We start from the raw sequence: 19,932 nt of genomic DNA on the forward strand, positions 1-19,932 counted from the left end.
ATTTTGCTATCATAATATGAACCGTTATTCTAATACCGAAAGTTATCCGTACGGATTTCAAAATTTTCTGTTTTCTAATGTCCTAAAATTTTGTTACTGTATAGTGTGTATGTTCCAATGATATTCAAATTGTCCGAATTTTCATTTATTAGTATTAGTTTTTGACAACGTAGTCCTCTATTAATCCAGTGTATGTGATTGCGTGTTTTTAAACATATGAGGAGCGTTTTTTGAAAACTCGATAGAGCACAAAACATCTTTTTTTTCTTACAATTACATTTTTGTTCTTATTGTACATAACCTCTATCGAGTTCTGACAAAACGTTCATGATTTAGTATTCTACACACATGGCACATTTCGATATTTGTCAATCCTGATATCACAGCTTGATTGGTATCATAGAAAGCATAACAGAAAAATCATACCTCCGTTTCTCAAAATCTGCTCTATCGAGTTTTTTTTTTAAAAAACGGTGATGATATGTTCTAGAACATTCAAGTCTTTTGTGTTTCTTCACAGAAAAGAGAACTATTTCTTGGCAAGCGGAGAAATTTCTACGTTATTATTATTATTATTACTATCATTGAAACTTACTATGCTTCAGAAGACTACATGAAAAATCTTAATTTTCAGTTGCAGTACAATAATTGTGTGGTTCATGATGGAAACAGTGTTTACCATGCAAAAGTGGTCCTGGAAGTGGATGAAACAATGGGAACTGTTAGCTTTACCCTAAGCATATCAGATCATGTAACACCTCTTTCTGTTTCCTTTAATCTCGCTAATTTTAAGTGAGTATGAAATAGTTCTTGATAATTATGTTATTCACTTTACTTATATATTAACGAAGTTTGTATGTTGGTTGGAGACTTTGAAAGCAGAAGATTTAGTACTACCTGAAGAACATTATGGGAACAAAATACCGAAGAATAGATATAATTACCGCTCCATATTCAGAGTATACACCTGCTCTAATACATTTCACTAGTACTGGTATGTTTAATAGGTGTATGAGACTATTGGCTTCCAAACAAGGAATGAGTTTGAGTGAACACACACTCACTGCTGGAATTGTACAACAGGGAAGGAATAAGCTAACTGACTGCTACATAATTCCGAAATCAAAATAAAATCTGTGTTTGAGAAGTTAGGATTAATACACCTACCTCCAGAAGAAAGAGACCACTGAGCTCGTACTAGCTTAGCTTTAATTTTAACTTATGTACATAATGTTTGATTCTAATATTTAAAAATTGTAACGTATATAAAAAAAAAACTAAAATAATTGTGTAGGCAAGAATGTGCGAAACAGGCAAAATAGGTAAAATAAAATTTGTTTTAACGAAGTATTTTGTAAAAAGTCATTTTACCATAATTAAAATAGCCAGAGGACAGCTAATGCAGCATGAAACTGATCTGAACATCAAAATCATTGTGGAGAAAATCTTTGTGTATTCATTAAGGTAAATGTTGAAGGAAAACTATAATAGACTCCAGAACGGAAATAATGAAACAGAAACCAAGATGTATGTGTTTCGTTCAATACAGAATTAGCTAATTACACTTTATTTTCGAATGTCAATACACTTTTAAATGAGGAAGCCCCGTCTGACTCTGGATATTCTGCAGTTTGTATTCTGAAATCCTTGTTAACAAAGTTTAATAAGCGACGAATTACCCCTGTTGCTACAACTCAAGCAAGTGTATGCTCTGTATTATTTGAAATGTGTCTATTTTATTTCACCGTAGAACAAATGTTTCTATAACAATTGTTTTGAAGATAGGAATAATTTCTTTCCAGATGTTCACATTGTCAACGTCTATGAGTAATATTTCGGCAAATATCATATAACTTCGAAGAATATAAACTGGGAATAAATAAAGAAAGGAAATCATGCATATTGAAAATTAAGGGGAACAAGCAAATATCTTTGGATTCGTTCAACGCAAATTTTGCTCTTCCCTTTGTACTCTGCTTTGTATTTTTTTAAAAGTAAGGTCCCACGATAATGCATCAAGGCTAAGGGAGAAGCTGATAATGAGATTAATGATAATGATGGAATGATAATAGTTTGAGTAGTACACAAGCACTAGTGTTAACTCTTATTCTGCTTGGTTTCTGGTTAGGGACATAGTTCTTGGCTTGGAATTATAGTCCAGGAGTATATAGGATTACTCCCTCTAAATTTTGGCAATTGGTAAATTAGATTACCATTCAATTTTGGGGATGGTATATAGGACCACCTCTTATAATTTGGAAATTAATAAAACTAAAAGTTTGGTACGATATTATAGGATCTGGATATGTACTTCTGCTAGTTTGGGCCCCAGTGCGGAAACTTAATCGAAAATGTGCGATAGTTTTTTAGGCCAGCTACCTCGAATAAGGTCTTTCCTCATTCACACCAGGTAACAGCCGGGATGGTACCTAACATACAGGTCCCATCCGCTTCCTTCCACCTTTAAACATTCCGTTCTTCCTTGCCTGCTTTCTCGAATAGCGTCCTCACCAAGAGATTTTATCTTTTATACGTGACCGGTTTAAGGCTGGTAATACTTAGAAATATAAATAAATAACTAAGCATAAATTTAGTTGGTTCATCTCATCTGGGTAGAAAATTGGCAAAAATTCCAAATTTTGTTACTTCATTATTTTATCTTCTTCCATGGTTTATTACATTCAATAGTTATATGGATGTCTGACTCATGGTTCCTAGTCAATGGTCGTGACTTATGGTATAGCTTCACTTAGCTTTACTTGGTTCATAGGGTAAAACCAACCTCATCTCTTGATGAAAGACCGTGAGTATGTAGTACATATGCATTAAGCTAGATCTTACGTTAAACTTCAGGTCTATATTTCATTTACTTATTTTGCAGGGCAGGAAAACTTTGAGTTTTCTCATAACAGTAACTATTTAGAATTGGAAATCCTGATTCACTTCTTAGTATTAGATTATATGGTCTCGATTTTATTTTAACATTTAAGTCCACGTTTCATATAGCCTCGATAATAAAAGGAACATAAACCTTCAAATCATACATTTCACTATGGTTCTTTCTTCAGGTTTCTGTTATTCTCTCCTTACATGTACTAAAGTATCAAGACGTTTAATTTTAGTATTTGTTTTAATTGTTGTAATTGACTATGATGTTTTAAACGACTTCAATATATTTAAATAAAAATATTCAACCATTCTGTTCATTAATGTTCAATCTTAAAAGAAGTCATTTACATGCTTTGATGATAACAAATGATCATGTCATTGCAACAATATGAGGTTCGTTACGTATGTATCGTGGTCAGGTAAGTCATTGATCAGGTAATGGCGACTGCTTTCAAACAAATGCATAGTATAAGAATTAAATCTGTCATATCTGTAGTTTCATGTGAAAAAAAAAAAAAAACAAATTTGTGAACCAAACGTTTAAGAACAACTCAAGTTATTAATGTACACTTTGCCGAAGATTATTCACTTATATAATCATAAAAAAAAATACGAAAGACGTTTTGAAACGAAGAAAAACAACATACAACTTTGCAAGCGGAAGTAAAGAAACCTAAAGTAACCAGACTAAAGACGAATCATTTACCGCGTAGTGATCGTAATTCAGTAGTCAAGGTGCTCGACCAATAATCTAGAGGTTCTTGGATCGAATCCACTGTGGCGTTTTTATAATGGAAGATTTTTGATAGCGATTGATCGGCGATGACACACGTTTTATTATATTCAGATATTTGAATACTCAGATCTTTCAATACTTGAAAAATCAAATTTTCAGGAATAATAACAGTTGTAATAATAAACTAATAATAATAACAATTATTTCGTAGATTAAATATTAGAAACGTATTATCGCTCAGGTTATATCATTACAAGCAGAAACGTAAAATTTGGCAAAAACTATTTCGGTTTTGTTTAATGTTGCCCACGAGGAGAGGAAATTGAATTTCCCATCTCGATTCTAAAACAAAACAAAACAAAAAAATCAGGATGACAATTAACACTTTACTTTCGAGACGGGACAAGGCTAATTCAAATTATCCTCTCGCTTTGGAGATGAGAATCGAGCCGAGAAGAAAAATATCGTAGACATTTCTCATCTTATCTCGATTCTCGAAATAATGTCTGTCCACTCTTTAAGTAACAATTGCTCTGCAGACTGAATCTTATACGCTATTCTGTTACTTTGTGCTTCAGAGCTCAATGAATTATGGCCGTGTATATACGTTTGTGGAAGAGATTTTATAATTACATATGTATATTTTATAAGTTAGTTTACTATATGCCTTGGCGTTCAATGACATTCAGTTATTTTTGTTACGGTGATTTCACTTAAAACGTACCTTAGAATGTTTTCTACATAACAATTTAGTTTAACGCTTTCCTTTAAAATTTGGGTAGTTGCAGAGGTGTGACTTGAAGGTACGGAACCCCTTCTCCGATATCCCTACTTTTAAGTATGTTTTGCCAAATTTTAGGGCAACTTTAAAACTTTTAATACTATTATTATTATTATTATTATTATTATTATTATTATTATTATTATTATTATTATTATTATTATTATTATTATTATTACTGAAGTGTTGTTAATTTAATGGTTAATCTTCTTCCACTCAGCTCCCGCCTAGTGGGCCCTGTGCTGGATAAACGCCGTGTATGTAGGTTTTCTCCGGGTTCCGCTTATCCCACTTTCTTTATTCCAATATTTCTTTCATTCTCATCGTCCACGTCTTCTGTAGCTTAGCCGGCATAACCTTTACTTAAAAACAAATTTTCTTAGGGCTCTTGAGAGTTCGTTAATCCTACTTTCTACATGAAATTTGCCTGGAAATTTTTCGTTTAACATTTAGCTAGTTGTAGCGACGTATGCAGAGGGTATGTCCTGATAGTACTGACATTTCTCTTCAATCCCGACTATTTTGTAACTTTTGCCTAAGGATAGGGTCGATTTGACAGATTTTAATAGAATCTGTCCTCATACGGAATCTGTCTTCTATATTATTATTATTATTATTATTATTATTATTATTATTATTATTATTATTATTATTACTGAATATTTGGGACTTCAATGTTACGTAATACTAAAGTTCAAATAAGGATTCTAAAGTTGATAGGAAACGGAAAAGAATTTTTTGGACCCACTATAAGGATGAATTGCTTTATAAGAGACACTTTGGAAGGAAAAGAGGGGAAAAAGGTATAAGCTCCTGATCAATACGAAAATCCAAACTTTGAATGTCTTAACAGAAATTAAGTAGGGTTTGTCTTCATCACGATACATAGTAACGACTTTCTTTGAGTAAAAGATTTTGGATTATACACTATGTGATCAAAAATATCTGGGCATCTGGCTGAAAATGACTTACACATTCGTGGCACCCTCTATCGGTACTGCTGGAATTCAAATGGTGTTGGCCCACCCTTAGCCTTGACGACAGCTTCCACTCTCGCAGGCATATTTTCAATCAGGTGCTGGAAGGTTTCTTGGGGAATGGCAGCCCATTCTTCACGGAGTGCTGAACTTAGGAGAGGTATTGATGTGGGTCGGTGAGGCCTGGCACGAAGTCGGCGTTCCAAAACATGCCAAATGTGTTCTATAGAATTCAAGTCAGGACACTGTGCAGGCCAGTCCATTACAGGGATGGTATTGTCATGTAACCACTCCGCCACACGCCGTGCAGTATGAAAAGGTAATCGATCGTGTTGAAAGATGCAATCGCCATCCCCGAATTGCTCTTCAACAGTGGGAAGGAAGAAGGTACTTAAAACATCAATGTAGGCCTGCGCTGTGAGAAAAATGAATGAAATGAAATCTATGAGTTTTACGTCCCACGGTTATGCCGGTTAGGCTAAAGGAGACGGTGATGATGAGTAATGAATGAAATGGTGGAATGAAGAAAGTGGGAGGAAACGGGAGTACCCCGAGAAAACCCATGCACACGGTGTTTGTCTACCACAAAGTTCACTTGGCGGGAGATGGGATCGAACCCGGGACCCCAAGCACCAGAGGTGAACGCTCTATGCGCTGTGAGAGTTCCACGCAAAACAACAAGGGGTGCAAGCCCCCTCCATGGAAAACACGACCACACCATAACACCACCGCCTCCTAATTTTACTGTTGGCACTACACACGCTGACAAATGACGTTCACCGGGCATTCGCTATACCCACACCCTGCCATCGGATCGCCACATTGTCGATCGCTATACTGTGATTCGTCACTCCACACAATGTTTCTCCACTGTTCAATCGTCCAATGTTTACGCTCTTTACACCAAGCAAGGCGTCGTTTGGCATATACCTGTGTGATGTGTGGCTTATGAGCAGCCGCTTGACCATGAAGTTTTCTCACCTCACGCGTAACTGTCATAGTACTTGGAATGGATCCTGATGCAGTTTGGAATTCCTGTGTGATGGTCTGGTTAGATGTCTGCCTATTACACTTTACAACTCTCTTCAACTGTCGGCGGCCTCTGTCAGTCAAGAGACGAAGTCGGCCTATACGCTTTTGTGCTGTACGTGTCCCTTCAGGTCTCCACTTCACTTTCTAATACTCGGTTATTTTAGTTTTACAGTTATTTCCAGTAACCTTCAACGACAGGGACACGAACACAGACACATCGAGGACATTTAATATTTCAAAGTCTGTCACACCGGAAGTTGAAAAGGAGACCCCGCCCACTGGACTCTCTGATGGGTGGGCTTCCTTGTCCGTTCCCCGAAATAAGAATGCTATGATATTTCCCTTAAAAGAACTGCCCTGCTCACTCAAGGGCACAGATCAAGTACAGGAGAATGAAATGAATACACTTTCTAATACATAATATTAATCATCACTGGATTTAAACCTTGTACTGTACTTCTAACAGGAACCCAGAACGCGGTTTGAAATTAAACTACAGCAGTAACTTGTAAAGAAATGAATTGTGAATATAAATCCTTATAAATTTAATACATTGCCGTACTCCTTAACCATATAAAACACTACGAAGGTAAATGTACAATTTATTCAATAAAATACTGCAAATAATGTAATAACAAAAATATCAATACTAAACTTTCTCTTACACAAACTCAACAGAAATTATGTCAGATCTAGCACGAAATGTGTAAAAGTTTTACATGAATTAAAATTATATAGAATTACAATATAATCCATTATAATGCATAAGTAGTAAAAAAATGAAACACTCTGATGGATTAGCAAAGCCTACAATAAAAATGAAATGAAATCTTTACGTTTTACGTCCCACGGTTATGCCGGTTAGGCTAAAGGAGACGGTGATGATGAGAGATGAGTGAAATGGTGGAATGAAGAAAGTGAGAGGAAACGGGAGCCTACAATAAAATCAACGAAAGAAGGTCAGAAATGCAAAACGAAAGTGATGTTTCCGTTCATTACTGCATACAAACTATATTTTGTTTAACATACCGACTGGCGATATTAGTTGACGATATCACATATTTGAAAGAAAATGCAAATTAAAATTGAATTTTGAAAAATTCTCATCTTTAAACGAAATTACCAATAGAGAATAAAGTATGTATGACTTGTTGTTTTTCTTTCATCTCAGATATACACGTAATATGGACTTCGTTTGCCTAATAACTAACACGCTTGCGCGTGGTCTCGGGTTTGATCTCCGGTGGGGGTACAATTGAACGAAAAAAATGGTTCGGATTGTACTATAATCAGTAGGTCAACGTCTCCTTTAGCCATCCTGGAACAATTGTGGGACGTTAAACAAACAAGTCAAATATCATATGTAGAATATATAACTGTTTATTAAAAATATATACACATATTTTACTAATATATTTTACGTTGTGCCCTTTTGTTTCAGTTCAAGATTGTATTATATTCAAAAACTTTTTCGAGTTCATCTTTCTTCATTTTCTTTGCGATTCAGATACATCCAAGGAGTTCAACTTTAGAGTCAGACTCACAACTTTCGGGGAATATTTACGAGTTGAAAATAATTACGGGCAAAAACTACGACCGTCGGAAAACACACAACGGCCTTAGTCACCTTGGAGTCCATTTCTGTGAAAGTTACAGCACAGAATCAAATCTACGTCCTTTTTTTGTTCCTGAAAAATCTGCCGATGATACGCAATCTACGTTTATGTCTCGGTGCGTGGTATCAAAAAACATTGAAAAGCGTGTCAAATTATTTTAAATGACAAATCCAAATACAAAATCTCAAGTCCCTAACCTTAAGGGATACGGAGAGATGCCATCTTACTAAAATAATTTCCATCCCATTCCCCTTTCCTTTCTTCGAGTTTCAAAAAAATCCGTCCTTAGTGATACCTTAAGTCACAAATCTTATCTGCTGTCAGAATTTCAAGTTTCTAGCTTAAGCGGTTATACCTGTGCGAAGATCAGTTAGTCACTCAGGACTTCGTCTTTTATATATGAATATCGTACTATAACAGCTTGTGTTATTCCCCAAGAAAAGATGAAATGTCAAAAGTCACAATGAGCCCCTGGTCCCTTCCTAATGTTTCCGTGTTGAACCCAAAAGTCACGGCTCTCTCTATTGTCCTAGTAGCTAGTGAACGTACCTTTGATCTTCGATGCATGAGGTTCTGTGGTTTGATTCTCGGCAAGTGAGCATCGAACGCACTACAGTGGTTAAGATCCAACTTAAACTCTAATTCTCGTTCTGTACAGCATCACTTTAGACAAACGAATTAAGGTGAATCACTAGGTGTTCTCGGTATTATGCTAAACACTGCTTGAATAGTGCGGCGTTGCCAGGTAGTGTCGAGTGTTTACTGGTGCCTGATAATAAAGGAAGTAATCGTGGAAATCTGCTTGGATACTTACTGGAGAAATTAGCTTTCGACCCTTACTGCAAATCACAGCTAAGTTCCACTTCTCGAATTGCAACGCTAGAATCCAGGAATTAAATGTACAAATTTGGCAAGATCGCATTATGGCGTTCTGCGCAAGTTTCTTCTCCAAATCTATTTCCTTAAATGTAAATTAATATTTAAATAAAATGTGAAACATAACACGAAAAATGGTCAAACAATATATTTATTTTGTAATAAAATCGTTACTTTAAAGTACTTTACACATTCAAATAAACATTACCTAAAATTGACCAATTCTAGTAAAATCTAACAGCAAGTGTCATCTTGTGTGCTCATTGTAAAACGAATCCAATATTTTCTTTTATTTGTTACATTTTTCGATATCAGAAGACACAACCAAATGAATCAGTGTTTTGTGTTATAGCTGAAACATAACGTTATCTTATAGTACAATATTTATATTATGTAACGTTTCATTGCGCAGTAGTTAAAAGAATGAGCTAAAATATGTAATGACTTCCGGGTGGTGATCCACCTTAAATACATATCAATCAATCAACCAACCGAAAATTCTCATCTGAAATTCAGAGAGCTTTTTTTGTAAGGAGCGATGAAGATTGTATCTTTCTCTGTATTCAAGGTAAAGGTAATTGAAATTTCGGGACCTGAATTCCATTTCGTATCCTTTTTCTAGGACACAATTTTCAAATATGCATTTTGAGTTCAAAGAGTGAGCCGTCTTCCTACAGCTGTTTGTACAACGATCGTTACTCTCAGAATTTATTTCCGAATTCCATTCAGACAAACTCATAACACACATCATTCTCATTTAGTACGACCTAGACTGTCAATAGTTCAACGCTTTCTATTCTACAGGCTTCCTAAGTTATACTATGAAATATCACATACACCCGTAGATTTATTTAATTCTGAAACTGCATATAACTCTTCACTACGACCAGGGCCGGCGGAAGGGGAAAATATCACCCGGGCAAAGAATCCATATGGCGCCCCCTACAACCCATTGGTATTACTGAGTTTAAATTTGCTATGCTACCTTACAGATAGCTGCTTTTAAAGGATAACTCCTTGAACTCTATAACTATAAGAATCAGTTATCAAACTGAGTAAGATCTTAACTTTTGTCAGTTAAATACACAGAGTAAGTTTTGGTTAACGATATACGAAACAATTATTTACACATGAGCATGCAAAATATTCTACGTCACTGATTAGAAATTTACAGAACGATTCAAGAAACAACGATTTATATAAAATTAAGATTGATGATGCGATACAGCATTTATTTACACATATATACATAAACAACCTTGTTAACTGCGAAAGAGAACACATATATGAACAAAAGAACATACAAATATATTTTGTAACAGCATTGTGCAAAGATTTCGTAATACAAATAATACAACCAGTAATATAATTTTATATCTTTATACAGTTTTAATGGAAATTGTCCTTTGACTTGTTTACAATGCTAAGTAAAGTTAACTTTTCGTGCCTTTTTCTCTGCAAAGTCTTTAATTAAAGTATCAGTGTCAAGCTCACACAGAACATCACATTCAATAGACATCATAGAAAGGCCTACAAGACGCTCTTGCGTCATCGTTGATCGTAGGTAGTTCTTTATAAGTTTGAACTTGGAGAAACTTCTTTCTGCTGAAGCTACACTTACAGGAATAGTTAGTAAGATTCTTAGAGCAATAGTTGCATTTGGAAATAACCCAATAAGGGAGTTCTTGCAAATATATGTAAGTACTTGCAACGGTTTGCTCCCACTTTCAGAACCGAGAAATGAAGGTAAAAGTAAGAGCTCTTGATATAACTGAAATCCGTCAATATCACAGTGATCTTTGTCTGTTAAAGATAGTTGTAAGTCCTTGCAACACTTTAGTAAATACTCTTTGTCCGTTATTGGATGGATGTCATACAAAAAACCAAATATTTCGCTGTGCTGCTTCAGTTGTTGAAATCTTTCATTCAAGGAACAGATAATTGTGTCTAATGCGCAAAAATAGAAGTTACATTTAAACGCACTGTATGGATCATTAATCGGTTCGTCTTCAGATTCATACAAAAATTGTCGTTTGACTTTTCTAGGTCGGAGTTTTGGTTCATTCTCAAATTGTGGTTGAATGTCGAGCTCTTCAGCAATTACTTTGGCATCAACCAAAATATTCTGGAAACTTTCATCACTTCGCATGTTCTCAAGGCGACACTTGGTTTTCTTAAGCAGATCAACTGCTTGCTGAATGTCCCCTGATTCTTGTTGGAAAACATGGCTAACCACATTAACACAAGAAAGAACTTCATACCAAAACACCACAACACAAACGAACTTAAAATTCAGGAGCTTCCTAGCCAGGGAACAACCCTTATTTTTGCCCATAACGTCTATCTTTGAGTTCTTTGATGCTTCGAAAAGAGCATCGTAAATTTCTCCTAACTGGTAGCGAAACGATTTGACAGCATCAATACAACTCTCCCATCTAGTATGACTAAGAGGTTTCAAAGTGAAATTGGATATATGTTTTTGCAGAACAGACCAACGATATGTGGAACTAGAAAAATAATTGTATACTTCTTGCAATAAAGCAAAAAAATTTACAGCCTCACTACAGCACATTGCAGAATCATTCACAACCAAATTCAATGATTGGGAGCTACAAGGGACAAAAAATGCTCGACTATTTAGATCTAATATTCTTTTTTGAACGCCTGAGTGCTTTCCTTTCATATTGGCACCGTTATCATACCCTTGGCCACGCATGTTTGAGAGAGGAATTTTCAGTTTTTCTAATTCTTCCAAAATAGTGGTAGTTAGTCCTTCTCCTGAAGAATCATTTATGCACAAAAATCCCCAAAAATGTTCTTCAATGGATGGTTCCTTACCCAGTTCTACCTTCACGAAACGAACAATTAGTGTCATTTGCTCTGTATGACTTACGTCTGGTGTACAATCTAATATTACGGAATAACATGTCGCTTTCATTAAATCAGTCAAAATTTTATCCTTTATTTTTGACCCAAGGAGTTCAATTATTTCATTTTGAATGTCCTTGCTCAAATAATGTACATGTGTCTCTTTACATGTTATTCGTCGCAAATGCTCAGCCATAGTAACATCAAACTGTGCAATACACTCAACTAGTTTGAGAAAATTGCCGTTGTTTCTTAAGTAAATAGTGTCATTTTGACCACGAAATGCCAAGTTCTGGGAAGCAAGAAACTGAATTATACACAGCAGTCGTTTGAGAACCTCTTTCCAACGCTCAGTTTCATTGCGAATAATTGCTTGGTTTTCAGCGTCAACAGTTTTACCTGACTGTAATCGGTTTGCAAGTTCAAACCACGATTGGAAAGCCTTCATGTGTATGTTTATTGTATGTTTATTCAAATAGCAAAATGTTTAACTTACGTCTATTACAATTTCCTGTGGAAATGCTGATCCATCTTCGTTTCGTATATCAATTGTTCCAGATTTCAATTGTTCTTCTTCCTCCTGCGAAATGCTCGTAATCGATCGATCCACCTGTGGAAAGGAAAAGAACTAATACGTTACAAATAAAGTTTCTTTTCTTAAACGAAAAAAAAATATATTTAATTTGTATTTTAAAGGTGAAGAAAATGCATAAATGATAAAATAACTGCGTATAAATATTGAATCTACATATTCCGTGTTCATTGTGAAAATGTACAGTTAGGAAAACAAAAAATGGGGGCGATTCTTACAGAATCTAGGTAAGAATGGCCTCATTTTTTCTTTTGCTAACTGTACATAAAAATTAAATTCTCTCCGTATTCATTAACAACTTTGTGTTGTGAAAATCATCAAGAATCAGCGCATTCATAAAATAGATGCGAATGCATTCAAATTAGCTGCCGAAGCCCGAAAACTTTTTTTTTTAAGTCACGTTAATCGTATTGGATAGAAACATAATCTATATAGTCTTACACTGGTACGTGTTACTTATTTACGATATGTTTATGAAATAATGGGTCTATTGCAAAATTTGTGATAGCGAAACTCCACGGAGATCTGTTAGACCCCCTAACGGTAACAATCATACATTTTAACTCTTCAGAATTCTAGTTAGTAGACGATACTACTACTACTACTACTACAATACTACTACTACAATACTACTACTACTAATAATAATAATAGTAATAATAATAATCACTGCCACGGCAGACCAATAGATCCTGGGCCTGCTCCAACTCATCTGATAGCGAGGGGTAAAAATTCATCCACATGGGTAACAGAACGCGGGTCAGCCGGTCGCGTCACTACCCGCCAATAGGCGTATTAGGAGCTTTGCAGGCCAAGTGACCGTCATATCTTTATTTATGTGACTCCCCAGTTTTCCTGCCGTTGAAAAGCGGAAAGTCCGGGGATTGAACCCAGGAGCACGTAGACATGAGTCCAACGCTTTAACCTCTAGACTATGGAGGCCCTCTACTTAATTAATAGATTAATGCTTGAAATACAGCTAAAGTTGGTTAATACACATCTAATGAGTAAAAATTTTATCGCTTTGGTACATGTATCAAGCATCAGTGTTGGTATAGAATGTAATTATTGCTACTTATATCAATGGGGAAAGAACTTTCTTTGAGCCTGAAGTTCGCCGCCTATCTGAGAGGCCGCCACCCTACCCACCCCAGCTTGCTAAGACGCTACGTGTGTAAACACCTTTTCTCTACTAAACGTAATAAAACGAAAATACGTTACGTAATGTAAGCCTCCTTACCTGTACTGTGTTGTTATCTTCTGGAATATTTGTTGATTTCTTACTGGTTTCCTCATTCTCTGGTTCTAAGTTTTCATTTCCATTATTGTCTGTTTCAGGAGTACGAAAGAATTACTTTAATGCTGCTGCCTGTTTCCCATTTTCAGCCGCTAATTGTGCTCTTCTTTTTCTGTATACATTTCCAGAAGGCTTCTATTTTTCCGACATGTTGATAAAGAACACATTAACGCAACGATTCTTCTACTAAGAGTCGAAATTCAGGAGACAAAAGAACACGCACACCATGAAGCCTGCACTACATGTACATGACTTCTGATTTATGATTTTCTTTCACGAGACATTTGACAGTACAAACAGGACTAATTTCTTTTTGGTTGCCGATAACTCAATATTGTTTGTATGTATTGTTAGAGCGGCCGACATAGCTTTGTCGCAAGGAGTGCAATTGTCGGCACCGCGGCGGTTGTAAGTGTCAGAGCGTGTTATTGTTGCTCAAAACTCCCAACTCTCAACAATAGCCTTTAGCTTTGTCAGCGGAGATTTTTTTATAGACAAATAAGGTGAAGGGATGAAGGGATTTCCTTTATAGGAGGTTCAAGAAGAAACCGGGGTTGTTATAAAGAGTGAGGCCTATGGCATGAGGTAGTAACCAATGTTGCTACACTATTTATGAAAAAGTTAATTTTTAGTTCACCGTTTACAATAATATAAATTTAGCAAGGATTTTGGCGCCCCCCAAACTCCCCTAAAATTTGGCGCCCCGGGCGGTCGCCCGGCTCGCCCGGCCCTTCCGCCGGTACTGACTACGACGCCATTTTAATGGATAAATACTAGTAAGATGTTGTCAACCTTTCTTGTTATTACAAGGATAAATCAAAAAGTAAGGTGAAATTGCCTGTCAAACCCATAGTATTGTGTGTAGCTAATTAATTCTTTTCCATGTTACAGGTAATCTGGTAATAGAAGTGTGACGGTTTGTACAACATTCTATGTCCACCCGTCTGGTGCTGAGAGCAACTCAAAGATGGCGCAACGACTGGAACATTACTCCAAGGAGGAAGTGCGCGGTGTCATTCATTTTTTCTGGGCCAAGGGAACAAAACCATGTTATATTCATCGAGAATTGGTGCAGGTCTACGGAGATAGTGTTATGTCGCTGAAACAAGTGTACGTGTGGTGTAATGCATTTGCAAGTGGTAGGAGTACTGTCACAGATGATGGCAGAAGTGGCAGACCATCAACGTCCATCACCGACACGAATGTGGCTTCGTCGATGCCATGATTCGTGAAGACAGAAGAGTGCGGTTGCAGGACATTGCCAATGAATTGAATATCTCTTATGGTTCCGTAAGCGGTATCGTCCATGACCAACTGGGCTTCACAAAAGTGTGTGTGCGCTGGGTACCCAAGCTTCTGAGTAACGAACACAAAAACCAGCGAATGGGCATTTCCCTGAGCCACCTCACACGTTATGCCGACGAAGGAAATTCATTTCTTCATCGCATCATGACGGGCGATGAAACTCCGATACCTCTATGGACACCTGAATTCAATTCTCGATGAATATCACATGGTTTTGTTCCCTTGGCCCAGAAAAAACGAATGACACCGCGCACTTCCTCCTTGGTGTAATGTTCCAGTCGTTGCGCCATCTTTGAGTTGCTCTCAGCACCAGACGGGTGGACATAGAATGTTGTACAAGCCGTCACACTTCTATTACCAGATTACCTGTAACATGGAAAAGAAATAATTAGCTACACACAATACTATGGGTTTGACAGGCAATTTCACCTTACTTTTTGATTTATCCTTGTACTTTATGTTATTCATTATTATTATCATTGTCTTATGTAACCATCTCTTTGATTTGTTAGGTATTCCAGTGTAAATTACCGTTCAGCCGTATCTGGAATTATGTTTGTAAATAAATAAATGATATTCTCGCTCCTTTGGGGCATGTGGTGACCGTCTCAAGGAACTAGGGAAAGAAGTATTCACAATTCAAGCTGGGCTGGGCTTGTCACACAGAATGAATCGGTCATTAAAAGACCATATTTGTATTTCCCAACGATAAATGCTGGGAGTGAAAAAAATACCTTTTGAGGGGGCGGTCGCCCCCTCCGCCCTCCCCTTGGATCCGCCAGTGTTTTAGTGGATACTCTTTAGTCACCTATTATCAACCTTTCTTGTTATCACTTACATGTTGTTGTTTTGAAATGAAATGAAATCTTTAAGTTTTACGTCCCACGGTTATGCCGGTTAGGCTAAAGGAGGCGGTGATAATGAGAGATGAGTGAAATGGTGGAATGAAGAAAGTGGGAGGAAACGGGAGAACCCCGAGAAAACCCACGAGCACGGTGTTTGTCCACCACAAAGTCCACACGGCGCGAGCTGGGATCGAACCAGGGACTCCAAGCACCGGAGGTAAACGCTCTACCACTGAGTGTTGTTGTTTTCTTATTATTGTTGTTATTGTATTGTTTGATCTTTTAGATTTCTTAGATATTCCAGCGTGAATTTTCGTTTTTCGTTCAGCATTATCTGGAATTATGTTCTTATATATATATATATATATATATATATATATATATATATATATATATATATATATATATATATATATATATATATATATATATATATATATATATATATATATATATATATATATATATATATACACACTTCATCAACTTCTAATTTGTTTTCGAAATGTGAGTATTATGCACTTTGTGTTAAGCAATTTAAGCGTTTCTGCAATAGGAAGTGGATTTCGTTAATTCTCACAATTTTAAGGATATAATTTCGAAATAGGTGATTTTCAATAGATTTACATAACCCAAAAAAGCCAAAAGAAATAGTGTTTCTGGCCAAATGCACATCGATATTCCACGAAGTTCGGTTGAAGTGGGTTTACTATTCAAACAGTGAGTAATTCAAGTATCTCAAGCTATAGAATGAATATTAATTTCAATACTGAATAATAGTGTTTGAGATATTAAGGCACAAGTATAAATGTAAGTACAAGATGTAATTGCAAAGGTATAGGGTATATATATATATATATATATATATATATATATATATATATATATATATATATATATATATATATATATATATATATACATTTGATGCCTGGGACGCTGGAATCGTGTACTATTTTAAAGAAATATCAACATGCACGGCAGCCAAGTTCCGCGAAGAAAATGAAAACTGGCCTGCACTGCCGTAAGCATATTATACACGAACGAGAGTTTTGGGTAAAATCGCAGATTTCGAGGCTTTGTAAAAACGATACTATTCAGGGTAGAAACACGAAATTTAGAATGTAAGGAGATATTCCACAGATGTACTCATATGCCAAATCTCACGTCCCTACCTACAACCGTATTCGAGTATTGGACCCCCAAAATATGCAGTTTTCAGGCTCACTTACTCACTGACTCATTCATCAAATTGATTAGGTACTTCCCAATGAGATAGAAACGTGAAACTTTGCATAAAGGTACCCTATAATGTTCTGAGTATGGAAAAAGTCCGAAATCTGAGGAATGTGCTATGGGAATTATTTTATGGGCAAAAAACTGTCCTTAGCCAGAAAAAAATCGTTTCACTCACCCACTCATCAAATTGATTAGTACTTCCCAAAGAGACAGAGACGAGAAACTCTCCACAATGGTACCTTATAATGACTTGAGTATGAAAACAGTCCAAAATTTGAGGAATGTTCTACGGAAAAGTTTTTATAGGCAAAATACTGTCCTTAGCCAAGCAAGAAATCGATTCTCACTCACTCATCAAAATGATTAGGCACTTCCCAATGGAATAGAGACGTGAAACTTAGCATAAAGGTACCCTATAACGACTTGAGTATGGACAAAGTCCGAAATCTGAGGAATGTACTATGGGAAATTTTTATAGGCAAAAAACTGTCCTTAGCCAAGCAAGAAATCGATTCACTCAGTCACTCATCAAATTGATTAGGTACTTCTTAATGAGACAGAAACTTTGAATAAAGGTACTCTACAATAGCTTGAGTATGGAAAAAGTCCGAAATCTGAGGAATGTGCTATGGGAATTTTTTTATGTGCAAAAAACTGTCCTTAGCCAGAAAAAATCGTTTCACTCACTCATTCATCAAATTGATTAGGTACTTCTCAATGAGACAGAGGCGTGAAACTGCACAAAGGTACCTTATAATGCCTTGAGTATGGAAAAAGTCTGAAATCTGAGGAATGTAAAATGGGAAAGTTTTTATAGGCAAAAAACTGTCCTTAGCCAAGCAAGAAATCGTTTCACTCACTCACTCATCAAATTAATTAGGTACTTCCCCATGAGATAGAAACGTGAAACTTTGCATAGAGGTACCCTATAATGACTTGAGCATAGAAAAATTCCGAAATGTGGGGCATGTGTTATGAGAATTTTTTTATTGGCGAAAAACTCTTCTTAGCCAAGTAGAAATCGGTTCATTCTCTCAATCATCAAATTGATTAGGTACTTCTCAATGAGATATAGACGTGAAACTTTGCATAGAAGCACCCTATAATGACTCTAGTACAGAAAAAGTCCGAAATTTGATTAATGTGCTATGGGAATTTTTATGGGTGAAAACTGTCCTTAGCCAAGCAGAAATCGGTTCACTCACTGACTGAGTCACTCATAGCATTAATTAGGTACTTCCCAATTAGATAGAAGGATGAATCTCTGCATAAAGGTACCTTATAATGATTTGAGTATGGAAAATGTCCGAAATTCAAGGAAGTGCTATGGAAAAATTTATGGGTGAAAACTGTCCTTAGTCAAGAAGAAATCGGTTCACTCACTCGCACATCATATTGATTTTGTAGTCCCGAATGAGATAAGTCGTGGAACTCTGCATAAAGGTATCTTATAATGACCTGAGCATGGAAAAAGTACGAAATGTAGCGAATGTGCTATGGAAAATTTTTTATAGACGAAAAATTGTCCGTAGTCATTAGGTACTTCCCAATGTGATGAAGATGTGAATGTCTACACAAAGGTAGCATATAATGGCTTGAATATGAAAAGTGTCCGAAATTTAAGGAATGTGGTATGGAATTTTCTATGGGTGAAAAACTGTCCTTACTCAAACAGAGATCGGTTCATTTACTCACTCATCATTGATTAGGTGCTTCCAAATGAGATAGAGATTTGAAACTCTGCACAATGGTACCTACCTTACGCAATGACTTGTATAATTAAAAGATTCCAAATTTAAGGAATGTACTAGGGGAATTTTTATGGGTGAAAAACTGTCCATAACCAATAGGTACTTCTTAATGAGATAAAAATGCGAAACTGTCCACAAAGGTACCATATAACGGCTTGAAAATGAAATTTGAGGAATTTGCTATGGATTGCGCAGATTGATATAGGTGGCGAAGAGTGAACAAGAGGCAGAGTAAGATGGCGACGGACAAGTTTGTTTGCACGTGTGTCGTGGTGTTTAAGTTGTGGAATTGTGTTTGTGTTCTATATATTATTAGATGTTTTTCATGTGCCCTGAGCGTCTAATTCCGAATACAAATACTGTGAAAACAAATCCACTTACAAGCAACGTACAGAACGAAGCAGGATCAGATCCAACTAAAACTTCGACCAGAGGACACATAATAAAAAAGAAGAAAAAATACCAAATTTTAGCTGCCCATATCCAGAAACACCGGAGATATGCTCCGCAACATAACGCACCACGCGACAATATGATATAAGGTAAACGTCGCAAGATACCCATTTATATCGAACACGGAAAGGATAGGCACCACCAAAATGAAATCAAGATATTTGATATGCTATAACACTGACTTGGCAGCCATTTTGAATTCCGCGATCTTGGATATAGCGTAAGGTATTGAAATGAGAAGCTGGATGTGTGATATATCAATGTAAGGTAAAATGCGAAAGGAAAACCAATGATGTAACCGCAAAAAACATGTGTAATTGTGTGGACGGGACGAAGTGTGGAAGACTCGAGCAAAGCAAACGTGTATTCGAAGAACAGAATAATAGGGTAAGACCCCCACGACAATGATACACAACAAGTAACTGCAAGTGTCTGTGCATGAAAGTGCATCCGCCTTGACAGATTATGCCTTTCGAGGATATTGGGATTCGGTTTGGGACAGTGAAAACCACAGTTACAACTCGCGATACGAGCGCTCGTTTGGAGACAACATAAACTACAAAGGACTATCTCTTATGGAGCAGTAATTCGGCAGCTCGCTTCAGAGTGTAGAAGATATTATCTTGGATTGGTGATCAAAAGCACAACCTACCTGGGATTGAAGCCCGCTCCTAG

General features: G+C 36.4%; 1 protein-coding gene across 1 annotated transcript in view; it reads left to right on the plus strand.

Moving 5' to 3' along the window:
• Positions 1-19,932, plus strand: part of LOC145692407 (uncharacterized) — a 93,523-nt gene that overhangs the window by 46,793 nt on the left and 26,798 nt on the right. Inside the window, exon 4 of the mRNA XM_081767713.1 lies at positions 521-792. Within this exon, the coding sequence (XP_081623839.1) occupies positions 521-792 (272 nt within the window). The remainder of the gene's footprint in view (positions 1-520; positions 793-19,932) is intronic.

The sequence above is a fragment of the Thermobia domestica genome, chromosome 8, assembly GCF_964235325.1.
Source record: "Thermobia domestica chromosome 8, izTheDome1.hap1.1, whole genome shotgun sequence".
NCBI lineage: Eukaryota > Metazoa > Arthropoda > Insecta > Zygentoma > Lepismatidae > Thermobia > Thermobia domestica.